We start from the raw sequence: 13,821 nt of genomic DNA, 5'->3' as shown, positions 1-13,821 counted from the left end.
AAAAAAAAACTTTACACCAACATTTCTTGCATCATTGATTTTACTGACACAAAAAGGATGACACCTTGTCTAGCGTATTTAGTTTTTTCGGCATTTGGAAAGTTTACCGAAAAACATTATTTTTCCAGCAGGCCCGTCATGACATTTATCCGACATGTACTTCACTTGCATAAAAAGGTTGAATGGAAACCTGTTTAGTGTTAGTATTCATCTGTCAACATATTATGCAACTCCAAAACAAACTGTCAAGCGCTCTACGTCACATTCACATATAGTAGCATGTCTTTAATCTCATCTCAAGCAGGATTACACATGGTCCAAAGTCCAGGCAAGGGAAACTTTATTTCTAAAGAATCCTTATTAGAATTGAGAACTTAGTGACTAAATTAGCTAGGTGTACTTTAAATGAGACACATGGTAATGCAACTAAAGCCTTTACAATGCCCATCTCAGCTCTGTTTAAAATGAGGTCAGGAGTCAGCATACTAGGCTCTGTTTACACAGCCAGGCCAATTTTGATCTTTCGCGCAATTATTGACAACATTATTGTTTTCTCCTATCATAACCATTAAACTAACTGTTATAAAGTCACCATTGGCCTCATGGTGAAATCCCTGAGTAGTTTCCTTCCTGTCTGGCAACTGAGTTAGGAAGGACTCCGGTATCTTTGTAGTGACTGGGTGTATTGATACACCATCCAAAGTGAAATTAATAACTTCACCATGCTCAAAGGGATATTCAGCATCTACTTTTTTTATTTTGTTTTTAACCCTTCTTTGCGAGGCATTGAAAAAAAAACTCCCTGGTCTTTGTGGTTGAATCTGTGCTTTTAATTCCATACTCGATTGAGGGACCTTACAGATAATTGTTTGTGTGGAGTACAGAGATGGATTAGTTAATCGAAAATCATGTTAACCACTATTAATCAACACAGAATGAGTCCATGCAACATATGATGCAATTTGTTAATAACAATTTTACCATAACAAAGGGGTAGAATACTTTATTCACTCAAGACATTTCAGCTTTTCATTTTGTATTATTATTATTAATTCTACAAACAACATTTCACTGACATTAATGGGTGTTGTGTAGATCAATGAGACAAAATCTAAATTTAATCAATTTTAAACTCAGGCTGTAACAACAAAATGTGGGAAAAGTAAAGGGGTGTGAATACTTTCTGAAGGCACTGTACACCTGCGTTCCTGAAAACACCTACCCAGCTGACATTACCCTGTTTAGAAAGACTCAGAGGCCAAAACAATCGAAGTTGTCTGTAGCCTTGCCCCAAAAGCATATCAAACTTGCCATCGATCCCAACTAAAACGATTGCTTACTTAAGCTAAATAAACATGTTGTGAATTTTGCTAAGTTTATTTAGATGTATGTACCATAAACACAACGTTATGACCCGGCAGCTTGCTTGTCTCAAGACAACGTGTTCAGGGATTCAGTGTTTAATAGTCGCATGTACTGGTAGTGCCTGTCTGGTTAGCCTAGCTCTACTGAGCCCACATTGGTTGTTTCCCGTCCCTTGTTGTTCAGTATGGATATGGCTAGTTAAAGTTAAAACCTTGCAAAGATCTCAACTGGAAACCTATGGCCTTGGCAACTGAATATCTGAGAGGGCCAATCGGTGGATGTTATCCAGTTTCAATGACAAAGCATTAGCTAGCTTGTAAAATAGCTAACGTTAGCTAGATAACATTACTTCGCAGTCACTCGTTATCGCATTGAACAGGGGCCTTTTGACTACACCTCGTCATGTCGTAACTAGTTACCCGGCTAGCAAGCTTATGTGAGTAGACAGAGTTAACTTGCGCAATGCCTTCGCTTGGATAGCTTGCCGGTTGGCTAACCTTAGTTATTAACTAAGTACAACTAGCTAGCTAACTAGCTTGCACTAGCTACAGTAACTATCGGGTGAGAAGAAACGTTAGTCACATGTCTACTCTGGCCCAACTAACTCCACAAAACAAACGATTTCCCGTTCAATGCAATAGGAACCGGTTTACCCGTCTCTGACAGGCCTATGCTACTCGCTAGCTAGCTGGCTAACGTTAGTTCCCATGAACTGAAAAGTAGCTAGCCTAGCTAACATTACCGTAGCTATTGTCTAGCTGCTAAAGTTACATTCAAAACACTTCCTTACCACTCGTCGCTCTTTCGTAGAGTTGTTTTGAGAAGTGTTCCAATACTCTGTTTTTGACTCTCGGTTGAAGGTGTCGGTATTTGAGCGGCTACAGACTCGGGGTCGGGGTCTGCCGCGCTACCCAACTCGGGTCCGCCTCCCTCGGCCATCATGCAGTGAGTGAGCCGGATTCGTGAACGCGCAGTAGAAGAATCGCGGATGCACGAGCACCACAATGTTGGTGAGACTTGCTGTTTCCGTGATCTGGGGGGGGGGGGTCATCACTAGTTACCACAGCCACAAAGTCATTAACCCTCCTATTTTTTAAATTACATTTCTTAAAATTCATATTTAAACCTAACCCTAACCAATTTTGACTTTGTGGCTGTGATATCTAGTAGAAACCGCAGAAAGTTGCTGGAGCTCGACGGTAGAGGGCTCCACTAAAGTAAAGTAGCAGCAACTTCTTAATGTATTGTAACTATCTGTAATTATTATCATCAACTTGGTAGGCAAATACTTTGCTTCCAATTGTCTTAGATTTAAAGTTCACGGCAGTCAGATAGCTAAATGATGCCTTCAGTGTTTGCTGTCTTCAGAAAGGTGCCAAGCCATTGCCATGACAACTGGGTTCCTTGTGTCTCTTTGCAATTAAGAGGGAATAAAACTCCACTGCGATTTAGTCAAAACAGTCTTTATACAAAAACACAAGGGAAATGTTAAAAAATAAATTGGAGAAATAAATATGAAAAATAACACATTGCATAAAACTATCACAAACAGTAGTTTTCCAGCACCTAATGTCTAGATTTGCCTCATGTCAGCCATGACAGGATGCTGCTGATGCTGCACACAAACTCAAAGAGGAATGATAAAAGATTGTTAACTGGAATTTAATCATCAGCAATGACCATGTTTAATTGTTGTTGTTTTTACTTCAACACCTAGTTGTCTTATGTTGCTAAAAGCCAACTCTTACAAATGGGTTGAGTTACTAATAATATTAAAACCTTTTTTTTTTTTTTACGACAAACTCACAAATAACCAACAAGTATGACCAAACAAATGGCAGGTAGGTGGAATCAGACTACATGGTCAAACATGATGATGAACACATTTTCATTCACCTTTTAAATGTTTTGTTTTTGACAGTACATTGTTTCTAAGTTTTTCCATTACTATTACCCTTTTTTTGTAATGAGTTTTACATAGCTGACACTGAATCTTCCAAATAGTTAAAAGTATTAATTGAACTTGGTACTATAATGTTTTCTGTTAATTAATCTCCAATTAAAGTTAAATGGACAATGATGGCACTGAAATTAATGTAGACATCATTCTCTATGTCATTTCCTAGAAAAACTCAAAGTCAGCCACTTTAAGTAAAACTAAAATGTTGTCCAGCTGGCACTCAGAAGATACCAGTTGGTAACTCCTTACTGAACATTCCATCCAGATCCAGTTCCCTGCTCATCAGCTCCTCCTCAATATTCTCCAGTGCCCACTGGTGGTCAGTTAGCTCAAGTGCTTCCCATTCTGCCTAAAAAGGGGAAATAAACATCTGTCTGTCAGATGATTCTGCTGGGACCTGTAGGAATTTAATTCACCATGGAGAGTAAGTCAATGTTATCAAGAATAGACAAATCTACCTTGAAGGCTTTGTTGGTGTCTGCAGGCATGGCCATGGCAGCACCACTCATCTGCTCCTGCATGATCCTGGACTGGTCTGCACCTGCATGTGTCACATTACACCAGCATCAACACTTGTTATTTCATATTGCTTTTGAGTGACAAAACCAGGACTGTGAAGAATTGGAGGCCTGCCACTTCAACATAGTTGACATCATAGAATCATGTTCCATTTATAACCAGCCTTGCTGCTGACATGACACTGAATGGTTGCAGACATGCCTATTATCAAATCAAGGCAAGACAGCTTGCCTACTAGAAGTCTCATTTCTCCAAATGATTTGTTGTTGCCTCAAATCAGGTCAATGACCTTCTGTCTATTGCTTTTGATAACAAATACTGCTGTAAGTTGGTTACAAACTATGATTCAATAATGTCACATCTAGTTTACAGAAACACATGCATCAATAACCTTTGCAGGAAAAACTAAACTGAATTATGAAGTTGGATGAAAATTACCATTATCTTGTCCTAGAATTAAGGAGTACATGCTTCGCAGCCCAAACACATTCAGGAAATACCACGATGCTGAGCTCACCCTTAAAACATAAATGAGGGTGAGGTTATAATTCATCAATGCTTACACTAGCAAAAGGACTCAGAGGATTTAACAAGTATGTATTTCCTCAACTAACCAGGATGCATCAAGTGAGAGTAGCTCGATTCCTTGTTGCAACATGGGTTTGAAGCGCAGGGTGAGAGGAAAAGGAACCTTGGCTGTGAGGAACAAGAAAATAGTTAGAGAACATTGTAAGTTTGGCAATTTACATAAAACCTGTTTGTGCAAATGTTGAACAAACTGCTTATAGCAAAGAAACTAACTGAATTATATACTACTGTTATTCATAGGTTATTTCTATGTAATAACAATTTTACCATGCAATTTCTTAGTAAATACCTGGTAATTTCTGTACCATAAAATAAAGTTGATATTGAAGCTCTCTAGTGACAATCATCATCCAAACAACCCAGTCTCAGTGCAGTGAGCGAGGAGGATGTTACTTACTTGTGACAAACCCTGAGAAGGTCCAGTTAATCCAGCCTCCGATGAGGATCATGGGAAGAACATTGGTCACGTTGCCTTTCATCATGTCTGTCAGCATGCTGGGGTCTGGACAAAAAAACAGTTAGTGTAGCTTTACAGAGTACAATCGCAAACAAACTGAGTTGTAATTGGTGCGCTATTAGAAATAATATGCTCCATATCATGTGTCAGGGTTTAATAGAGATACACGGCCCAATACCTGCCTATCATGGTATGAGAATAGGATTATATGAGAAGGAATGATGTGATTCTCTTATGCTCACCTGTCATTGGGGAGGGAGGAACGACCTTTCTTTTGGTATTTTTGAAGAATCCATCTTCTTGATTATTGAAGTAAAACTTCCTCATCAAAAATGACTTAAGTAAAAGAGAGAATTCTCAAAGTCTGAGCGAAACTAGCCTACACTTAAAAAAAAAACTTGAAGAGTCAAACAGTGCAAATCAGTGTTTTATGGTCAATCCAACATTGATCTCACCTGTTTTGGAATGTACTTCCCATTCTCTCTGAGGATTCTGCTCCTGATGAGAACCTGGCTGAATATTGGAGAGGACTATGTCAAAAACAAACTTACGGTAAGACATTTCTACTTTAACCCTACATGTTCCGAAAGCCTTTTTATAAACGGTCAATGCACAGACCATCTAGCCAGGGCTACATGCTTACAATACCCTTACCTGTCTGATACCTGCTCTAATGTCAGCTTCTTGTCACTCTGAAGCAAAATGGAGACATAATGTCGAATCACCCCAACAAGAAAAGTGATGAAGACAATGGGCAAGACCACCCAAAGCCTGATATTGGAATCCAGCAGAAGCTCCGGCTCAACCATCTCTATCAAGGTGATAAGACAGAGAACATGTGTAAGAGCAGGTTTCATAGGAATAACTTCTGATATGACAAAATCTTGAAAATGGAATTAAGTTAATATCAGCACTATGTTTCGAGAGAACTGGGCCCGGTTTCCCAACGACGAACTTAGCCTTAACTTAAGATACTTTTGGGAAACCGGGCCCTGGTGAATGCATTGCACAAGCATTTTGGCGTCTAACAAACTGGACAGTGCAGCAATATACTCCTGTTACCCAAAGTTGCTAACGTTAGCTAGCTAGCGAACAATGAATCGCATATTTTAGGTTACTGACTGATTCACTGGCACCACCATGTTAGCTAGCTACTACGAGCCAACGTTAGCTAGTTACAGTAGCTAGATCAAATACCTGTCAGTACGTTACTGTCAATTTGGTCGTATAGCAAGCTACTTGTGAATGCACAACTAGTTAGCTAACTATATAACGTATACTGTTTACATGTACCATCTTGGCATTCTTGCCAATTTCCAAAAACAGAGAATAACAGTACTTTAGCTAGCTAGAAGAGCTGCTGGAAAGAGCTGGCTGGCTAGCTAGCTATCTAGCTACTACTGACTGTTAGCTAGCCGAGAGAGAATGAGTAGGTTGAAGGATGCTACAGCTAGCTAATAATACACGATTCAACCGGTTAGGAAACAAAACGCCGCCGTGTTTGATGTTTATCTTACCGAATGTAGCTATTTCGTTTGGCAAAGACTTGTGTCGTGGTTACATATCTCGGGCGTTGCTATGCTAATTAAAGTACTGTCTATAGTCCGACACAGTGGACGCGTCATAATACCCATAAAACCTAGCGGTAAAACCCGAAAATGGTTCCAATCGTTTTCCACCATTAATTTTCCTGTAGGGGATTTTAGAACTACCTCATGCAAGGTCTGTGTTTCGTGTAGGCTTACCCATGCGTGACGTTTTGATAACCGTGCAAATCTCTATGGGACAAGGTAACTTTTATCAATATATTCCCCTGTAATTAACCCTAAAAGAGAGGCTCAGAGATACATCATGACTGATTCTATATCGTATGCAAGGGCTGTAAAACAGATTGGTGGAGCTTGTTAGGATTTGTGTTTATTGCACTATAACCCAATGCTATATCACATGTGATTGAATATTAGCAACTGTTGGCCTGGGTGTCTGTGTGTGTGTGCTGGAAGTAACAGTTAGCCCCAGATAAGTGTGCTGGGAAGCTGTGGTTAGCCTTGAGCGAGAACAGTGTGCTTTGTATGAAGGTGCAAATAGCTCAGACAATGTTGCAGAGCTGTCTGACCTCAGTCTCTGGGGTGTGGGAGCGTAATCTACACAGCAACAGCGCCGGACACCAAGGAGCGCCAAGAGGCTGGGACTAGCCTGAGCGCCGGCGATAGGCTGAGCAAAGTTTAAACCACGCTCAGCCTCTACTGTGATAGGCCGACAGACGGGTTGGAACTACGTCTGTCACCGTATAAGAACAGCTGTTTACTTACATCCTGCCAGTTCCCTGTTCTACCCTGCGGGGTGGTACAGTGAACTCGTATATACGAAAATTGCATTTACCATTTATCGCTTGAGTTTAATAAGAAATACTTAAAGTATATTCGGTGACTCTGAATCACATTTTGTCCTGATACCAGATTTGAATTGACGCAAATCCCTTATATGGTGACCCCGACGTGATCTGGTGAAGGATTTCGCTGGACATTGGCGTGCCAGCCAATTGACCATTGCTGTCGTCAGACGGGTGTGTCTCACAACTCCAGACCGGTCAACTAAAAAGGTAAGCAGAAACCTATTGTGAAAAACTAAATTTCTGCACATTGGCATTATCCAAATTTAGTTTTGTGAGACACCTGTTTGACGTAAGTGACCAAATTATATGATTGATAAAATTTGAAATATAAATAACAATAGCTGTTGAATGTAAGAAGCGTATGTTGTGGTGAATGCAATTTTGATTGGCCAAGTAAACGTAGGTATAACAGCGAATGTACTGTACTAGATACTGGGTATCAAGTTTGATTGTAGTTAATAAGTCGGGGACTATTAACAAGTGTGTGTGTGTGTAAGCGTAGGTGTAACAGCGAATGTAATGTACTGGATACTGGGTATCAAGTTTGATTGTAGTTAATAAGTCAGGGACTATTAACAAGAGTGAGTGAAGTCCTGGAACTACTGTTGTCAGAACGTATGAGTGATGTACATTAGGTATTAGTCGGCGTACTAATACTGGTTTGAATGATCTGCGGATAACGGTACAGGCGAGGACCTGTGTTATACTGAGATTGGCTTACTGAGTGACTGGCGTACAGTAGGTATTAGTCGGCGTACTAATACTGGTTTGAATGATCTGCGGATAACGGTACAGGCGGGGACCTGTGTTATACTGAGAATGGTTTACTGATTAAAGTTCATTGGGTATTAAGTCAGAGTGCTACTGCAAAGTTTGAATGACCTGTGGGTATTTTTGAAGTTATAACATTTAGCTATTAAGGGTGGTAATAACGCTGATATAGATTAAAGATTTGTTCTAAATGTATACTAGTTATACATTTCCCCATTGCACGTTACTGTGACTGAGTTGATTGCAAACCGTAGTTCGGTATAAGTAGAGAATAACTGTATCGAGATTGGCCCTGAATTTATACATACCCCATTGTGTGTGACTGCGACTAACTTAAATGTGTATTTGCTAAATAACCCTGTTTTTCAGTTAGTTTTCATACCCTTCCAGTTAAACCTGTATTCTGATACAAGTAGTGAGTGATTATATCTGGGGGAAATGTGTATTAAGATAAAATTATAGAAAAGTGACAGTGTAATTAATAGAGGGCGAACAAATTTATTCCCTAATTTCTGAACATATATCCCTATTTGAACGCAAACTAGAGACGCGATTTTACATGGTGATTGAACCCGCTGTTTATTAGAACATTTGATGTAAGTTACCAAATTCATATGAATACTATATCTAACAATAACATTGAATTTAACATTGAGTATTGTGGTGGATGCAATTTTGAACTTGATCGATCACTCTTATGATATAACTATGAATGTAATGCACTAAATGGATCGGTTGGTGTAACGCGTATCCCAGTTTGTATGAGGGTGGGTCGGCGAACCTGCCAGTGTGAGTGTGGGTAGGATCGCAGTGTAACAGTGAATGTGATGTACCTTTAGTTTGTATGTGGTAAAGTTTGCGAACTTACTGGTGTGAATGAAGATTTGAAAGACTCGAATCGTGTGAATGAGGTACATCTGATAGTAGTCGGCGTACTGAATATTGTTTTGAATGATCTACGGATAAAATAACAGGCCAATAGATTTAAGGGACCTGTGTTACATTGGATGGTTACAGAGTGAATGTAGTGCATTGGATATCAGGTTGGTGTAACGCTGATACCAGGTTTGTCTGATAGGATTAAAGATCCGGGTTATATGGTTAAGAGTTGGGAAAGGACTATAGAGATATAATATTACATAAAAAAATATAAAAAAATAATTTATAATATTATTGAATCCGATTTATACTACAATTGATCAAACTTACCGGTGAAATGGCTAATCAGGAGGTTGAAAACATTGAAGTCAACATTAGAAACTAATAGAGGAGAATTTTTTTTTTTTAGAGAATGGACTGAGGAGGGCAGCATTGCCTCACATAGCGGGCTCCCAGTCGATGGGGAGCCCGGAAGAATACTGGAGACTCTGAAAACACCAGTGAAATTTAACAGAAAGTTAAGGTATACTAACATGCCGGTGGAGCTGATTTAATGTTAAAGGGACAGTTATAATTACTAGGTTTTGTTTGTAGTAAACGTTTGGGTTAGAGGGGATTTCCATGTTTTCCAGTGAAAAACTATCTTAAAGTTTTGTTTTCTGAGTTTTCATAAATATGTTCATTTTTTGGATAAAGGGTTCTTTATTTTGTCTAATATAGTAAGGAACACTTCTTTGAAGTGGTGGAATGACTTTCCAATTGTGGTCTGATCAGCCACATTGGAAAGCCATTTGAATGGAGAATCTAAGGTCATTGGCGTCTGAGTTTAACCTTTCTGAACCACCCATCCCGGATCCGGGATATTTGTCATCAGAAACACTGACTAGCATAGCGTAGCCTAGTGCGAACGGTATATAATAAAATATAATTTCATGAAATCACAAGTGCAATATTGCAAAACACAGCTTAGCCTTTTGTTAATCCATCTGTCATCTCTGTTTTTGAAATTATGCTTTACAGCGCAAGCAATACTTGCATTTGTGTAAATATATCGATTGCTCGACAAAACAATAAGAACACTTAGCGTCAGGTAACTTGGTCACGAAAATCAGAAAAGCAATCAAATTAATCGTTTACCTTTGATGATCTTCGGATGGTTTCACTCACGAGACTCCCAGTTAGACAGCAAATGTTCCTTTTGTTCCATAAAGATATTTTTTATATCCAAATACCTCCGTTTGTTTGCTGCGTTATGCCCAGGAATCCACCGGAAAAAGCGTTCGCGACAACGCCGGAAAAAAATCCAAATTATATCCATAATGTCCACAGAAACATGTCAAACATTGTTTATGATCCAACTTCAGGGTGTTTTTCAAATATCTATTCGATAATATATCAACCGGGACAGTTGGCTTTTCACTAGGACCGAGAGAAACAATGGCTGCCTTTTACTTTTGCGCAAAAATCACTCAGAGCCCCCACCTATCCACTTACGCAATGTGCCCTTTCACGCTCATTCTTCAAAATAAAAGCCTGAAACTATGTCTAAAGGCTGTTGACACCTTAGGGAAGACATAGAAAAATAAGTCTTATTGATATCCCTTTATATGGGCAATAGGAATGCATGGGAACAGAGAGGTCTCAAAAACAGGGCCACTTCCTGGTTGGATTTTCCTCAGGTTTTCTCCTGCAATATCAGTTCTGTTTAACTCACAGACAAAAATTTTACAGTTTTGGAAACTTCAGAGTGTTTTCTATCCTAATCTGACTATTATATGCATATATGCATATTCTAGTTTCGAGGGCTGAGAAATAGGCAGTTTCAAATGGGTACGCCTTTTTAGCCAAAGCGAAAACTGCGCCCCCTAGTTCTAAGAGGTTTAACCTTTACTGCTCAGGCGTTCCGCCAGCGGAACTCCTCCCACATTCCACTGAAAAGGCAGAGCGCGAAATTCAAAATATATATTTTTTAAATATTTAACTTTCACACATTAACAAGTCCAATACAGCAAATGAAAGGTACACATCTTGTGAATCCAGCCAACATGTCCGATTTTTAAAATGTTTTACAGCGAAAACAGCACCTATATTTATGTTAGCTCACCACCAAATACAAAAAAGGACAGACATTTTTCACAGCACAGGTAGCATGCACAAAGCCAACCTAACTAACCAAGAACCAACCAAACTAACCAAGAAACAACTTCATCAGATGACAGTCTTATAACATGTTATACAATAAATCTATGTTTTGTTCTAAAAATGTGCATATTTGAGGTATAAATCAGTTTTACATTGCAGCTACCATCACAGCTACCGTCAAAAATAGCACCGAAGCAGCCAGAGTAATTACAGACACCAACGTGGAATACCTAAATACTCTTCATAAAACATTTCTGAAAAATGCATCGTGTACAGCAAATGAAAGACAAGCATCTTGTGAATCCAGCCAATATTTCCGATTTTTTAAGTGTTTTACAGCGAAAACACAATATAGCATTATATTAGCTTACTACAATAGCCTACCACACTACCGCATTCATTCATCAAGGCACGTTAGCGATAGCAATAGGCACGTTAGCGTTAGCGAATAAACCAGCAAAAGATATTAATTTTCACTAACCTTCATAAACCTTCCTCAGATGACAGTCCTATAACATCAGGTTATACATACACTTATGTTTTGTTCGAAAATGTGCATATTTAGAGCTGAAATCAGTGGTTATCCATTATGCTAACGTAGCTTCTTTTTCCCAGAATGTGCGGATATTTCTATTAGACTCTCACCTATTCTGACCAAATAGCTATTCATAAACATTACAAAAAAATACATGTTGTATAGGAAATGATAGATACACTAGTTCTTAATGCAATCGCAGTGTTAGAATTCTAAAAATATCTTCATTACGACATAAGGCTTATGTTATAGCGAGAGAGTGGCCAAAACCTGGGCGCAAAACTACTAGTACACAGTTCGACAGATATATGAAATAGCATCACAAAATGGGTCCTACTTTTGGTGATCTTCCATCAGAATGTTGGACAAGGGGTCCTTTGTCCAGAACAGTCGTTGTTTGGATTTAGAACATCGTTTTTCCCTCTTGAATTAGCAAGCACACTGGCCAAGTTGCGAGAAGCTCTCCATCGTCAACAAACACAGACAACGCAACACGCCTAACGTCCCGAAAAAATTTCAATAATCTAATAAAACTATATTGAAAAAACATACTTTACGATGATATTGTGACATGTATCAAATAAAATCAAAGCCGGAGATAGTAGTCGCCTATAACGACAGCTTTTCAGAAGGCAATTCCAGGTCCATCTTCGCGCTTTCCAGAAAACAGGAAATGGATGACTCGTTGTGCCAAGAGGATTTATTCCACCTCAGACCAAGATAAACACTTCATTTCTTCTCTCACTTCCTCTTGACATCTAGGGGAAGGTGTATGACGTGCATGTATACTCATACGTATCATGCCCATTTATAGGCAGGCTCTTGAACAGAGCATCATTTTCAGACTTTCCACTTCCTGGTCAGAAAGTGTGCTGCCAAATGAGTTCTGTTTTACTCACAGACAAAATTCAAACGGTTTTAGAAACTAGAGTGTTTTCTATCCAATAGTAATAATAATATGCATATTGTACGAGCAAGAATAGAGTACGAGGCCGTTTAAATTGGGCACGATTTTCCCCCAAAGTGAAAATAGCACCCTCTGTCCTCAACAGGTTTTAAGGTAATTTGATACAAAATTAATATTGTGGATATTGGTGGAGGATGAGAAGTCACTTGAGGGTGCCATTGGTCAACTTATGGAGGTTCATGTTATTGTTAGATAAAATACAGTGGACTCCTGAAGGAGATATTTCATTATTACAGAAAGCATATGATATGGTTAGCATTCTTTTTGGCCTCATTTGATCATAGTATAAAGTGGACGGGGCTATATGACATCTGTGTTGATTCAGGATTATTGATAGGATTGATAGGATTGAAACATATATGCCTTATAGAAATAGGACATGTTAATCACAAAACATAGCGTGACTGCAGAAAAGCTGTTGTTAATCTAGGGTGTCGACTGTGCTAACCAGAAGGTTGAGACAAGATGGAAAAATGTTGAATAACAAGAAAACAGGAACTGAGCAGTGTAGCCACCGGCAACTTAGCTCAAACTTCACAACAAACACTTCCGGATATCTGGATCCTGTGTGCTGTGAGGCTGGGACCAGCTTGGGCACCACCGATAGGCTAGCAAGTTTAAACCACCCTAAGCCTCTACTGTGACAGGCCAACTCTAAAGTTGGAACTACATCTGTCACAGTATAAAAGAAGATGTCTGTACTATTTCAGTCAGTTCTCTGCTTTACCCTGCGTGGTGATACAGTGAACCCGTATATACGAAAATTGCATTTACCATTTCTGAGCTTATGTTAAATAAAAATACTTAAAGTATATTCGGTGACTCTGAATCACATTTTATCCTGATACCAGATTCGATTGACGCAAACTTTTACACATTTTATTATCTTAGTAGTGCAGAATTAGGAAGACTGGTATTAATCGCACACTCCAGCACAGTAGGGGGAGGCATGCACCTTAAACTTTGTTTGTATACCTCTATGATATAACAGAAGAAGAAAAAATCACTTAAGGTGCATGGTGAGGAAAAACCTCAATTTCTCCATGCAAACTCATCGACAAGTAGCAAGTAACATAGCAAGTAGATATTATAGCCTTTTAAATTTTTCTCATGTAAATAATTGATAGTGTATTTCTTGTGTGTATTCTTGTTTAGCATTTTTCAAAGTACCTAGCTAGCTACCGTTGCAATTTTAAATTGCCCTGGATTTGTAGCTAACCTCGGGTATCTCCGTTGATTAGTA

At 39.0% G+C, this 13,821-nt stretch overlaps 2 protein-coding genes across 3 annotated transcripts in view; both read right to left on the bottom strand.

Annotated features, from left to right (window-relative positions):
- The window catches only part of LOC120065216 (ubiquitin carboxyl-terminal hydrolase 4-like), a 33,395-nt gene extending 31,066 nt beyond the window's left edge, over positions 1-2,329 (bottom strand). For both annotated transcript variants that reach the window (XM_039016016.1, XM_039016018.1), the window contains exon 1: positions 2,156-2,329. In XM_039016016.1, coding sequence (XP_038871944.1) covers positions 2,156-2,307 — 152 coding nt within the window. In that variant the 5' untranslated portion in view covers positions 2,308-2,329. The remainder of the gene's footprint in view (positions 1-2,155) is intronic.
- Positions 2,330-2,812: 483 nt separating this feature from the next.
- On the bottom strand, positions 2,813-6,539 carry LOC120065215 (ER membrane protein complex subunit 3). The gene is made up of 9 exons (XM_039016015.1): positions 6,407-6,539; positions 5,544-5,700; positions 5,345-5,402; positions 5,132-5,225; positions 4,830-4,934; positions 4,459-4,540; positions 4,283-4,362; positions 3,784-3,866; positions 2,813-3,674 (listed from the first exon to the last, which is right to left on the bottom strand). Exons 2-9 carry the CDS (start codon positions 5,696-5,698, stop codon positions 3,546-3,548), a joined length of 786 nt encoding a protein of 261 aa, XP_038871943.1. The 5' UTR covers positions 5,699-5,700; positions 6,407-6,539; the 3' UTR covers positions 2,813-3,545.
- Positions 6,540-13,821: the final 7,282 nt, after the last annotated feature.

This window comes from Salvelinus namaycush, chromosome 20, assembly GCF_016432855.1.
Source record: "Salvelinus namaycush isolate Seneca chromosome 20, SaNama_1.0, whole genome shotgun sequence".
NCBI classification, from domain to species: Eukaryota; Metazoa; Chordata; class Actinopteri; order Salmoniformes; family Salmonidae; genus Salvelinus; species Salvelinus namaycush.
The sequence above is the reverse complement of the archived record's forward strand: the minus strand, read 5'-3'. Positions and strand labels throughout refer to the sequence as shown.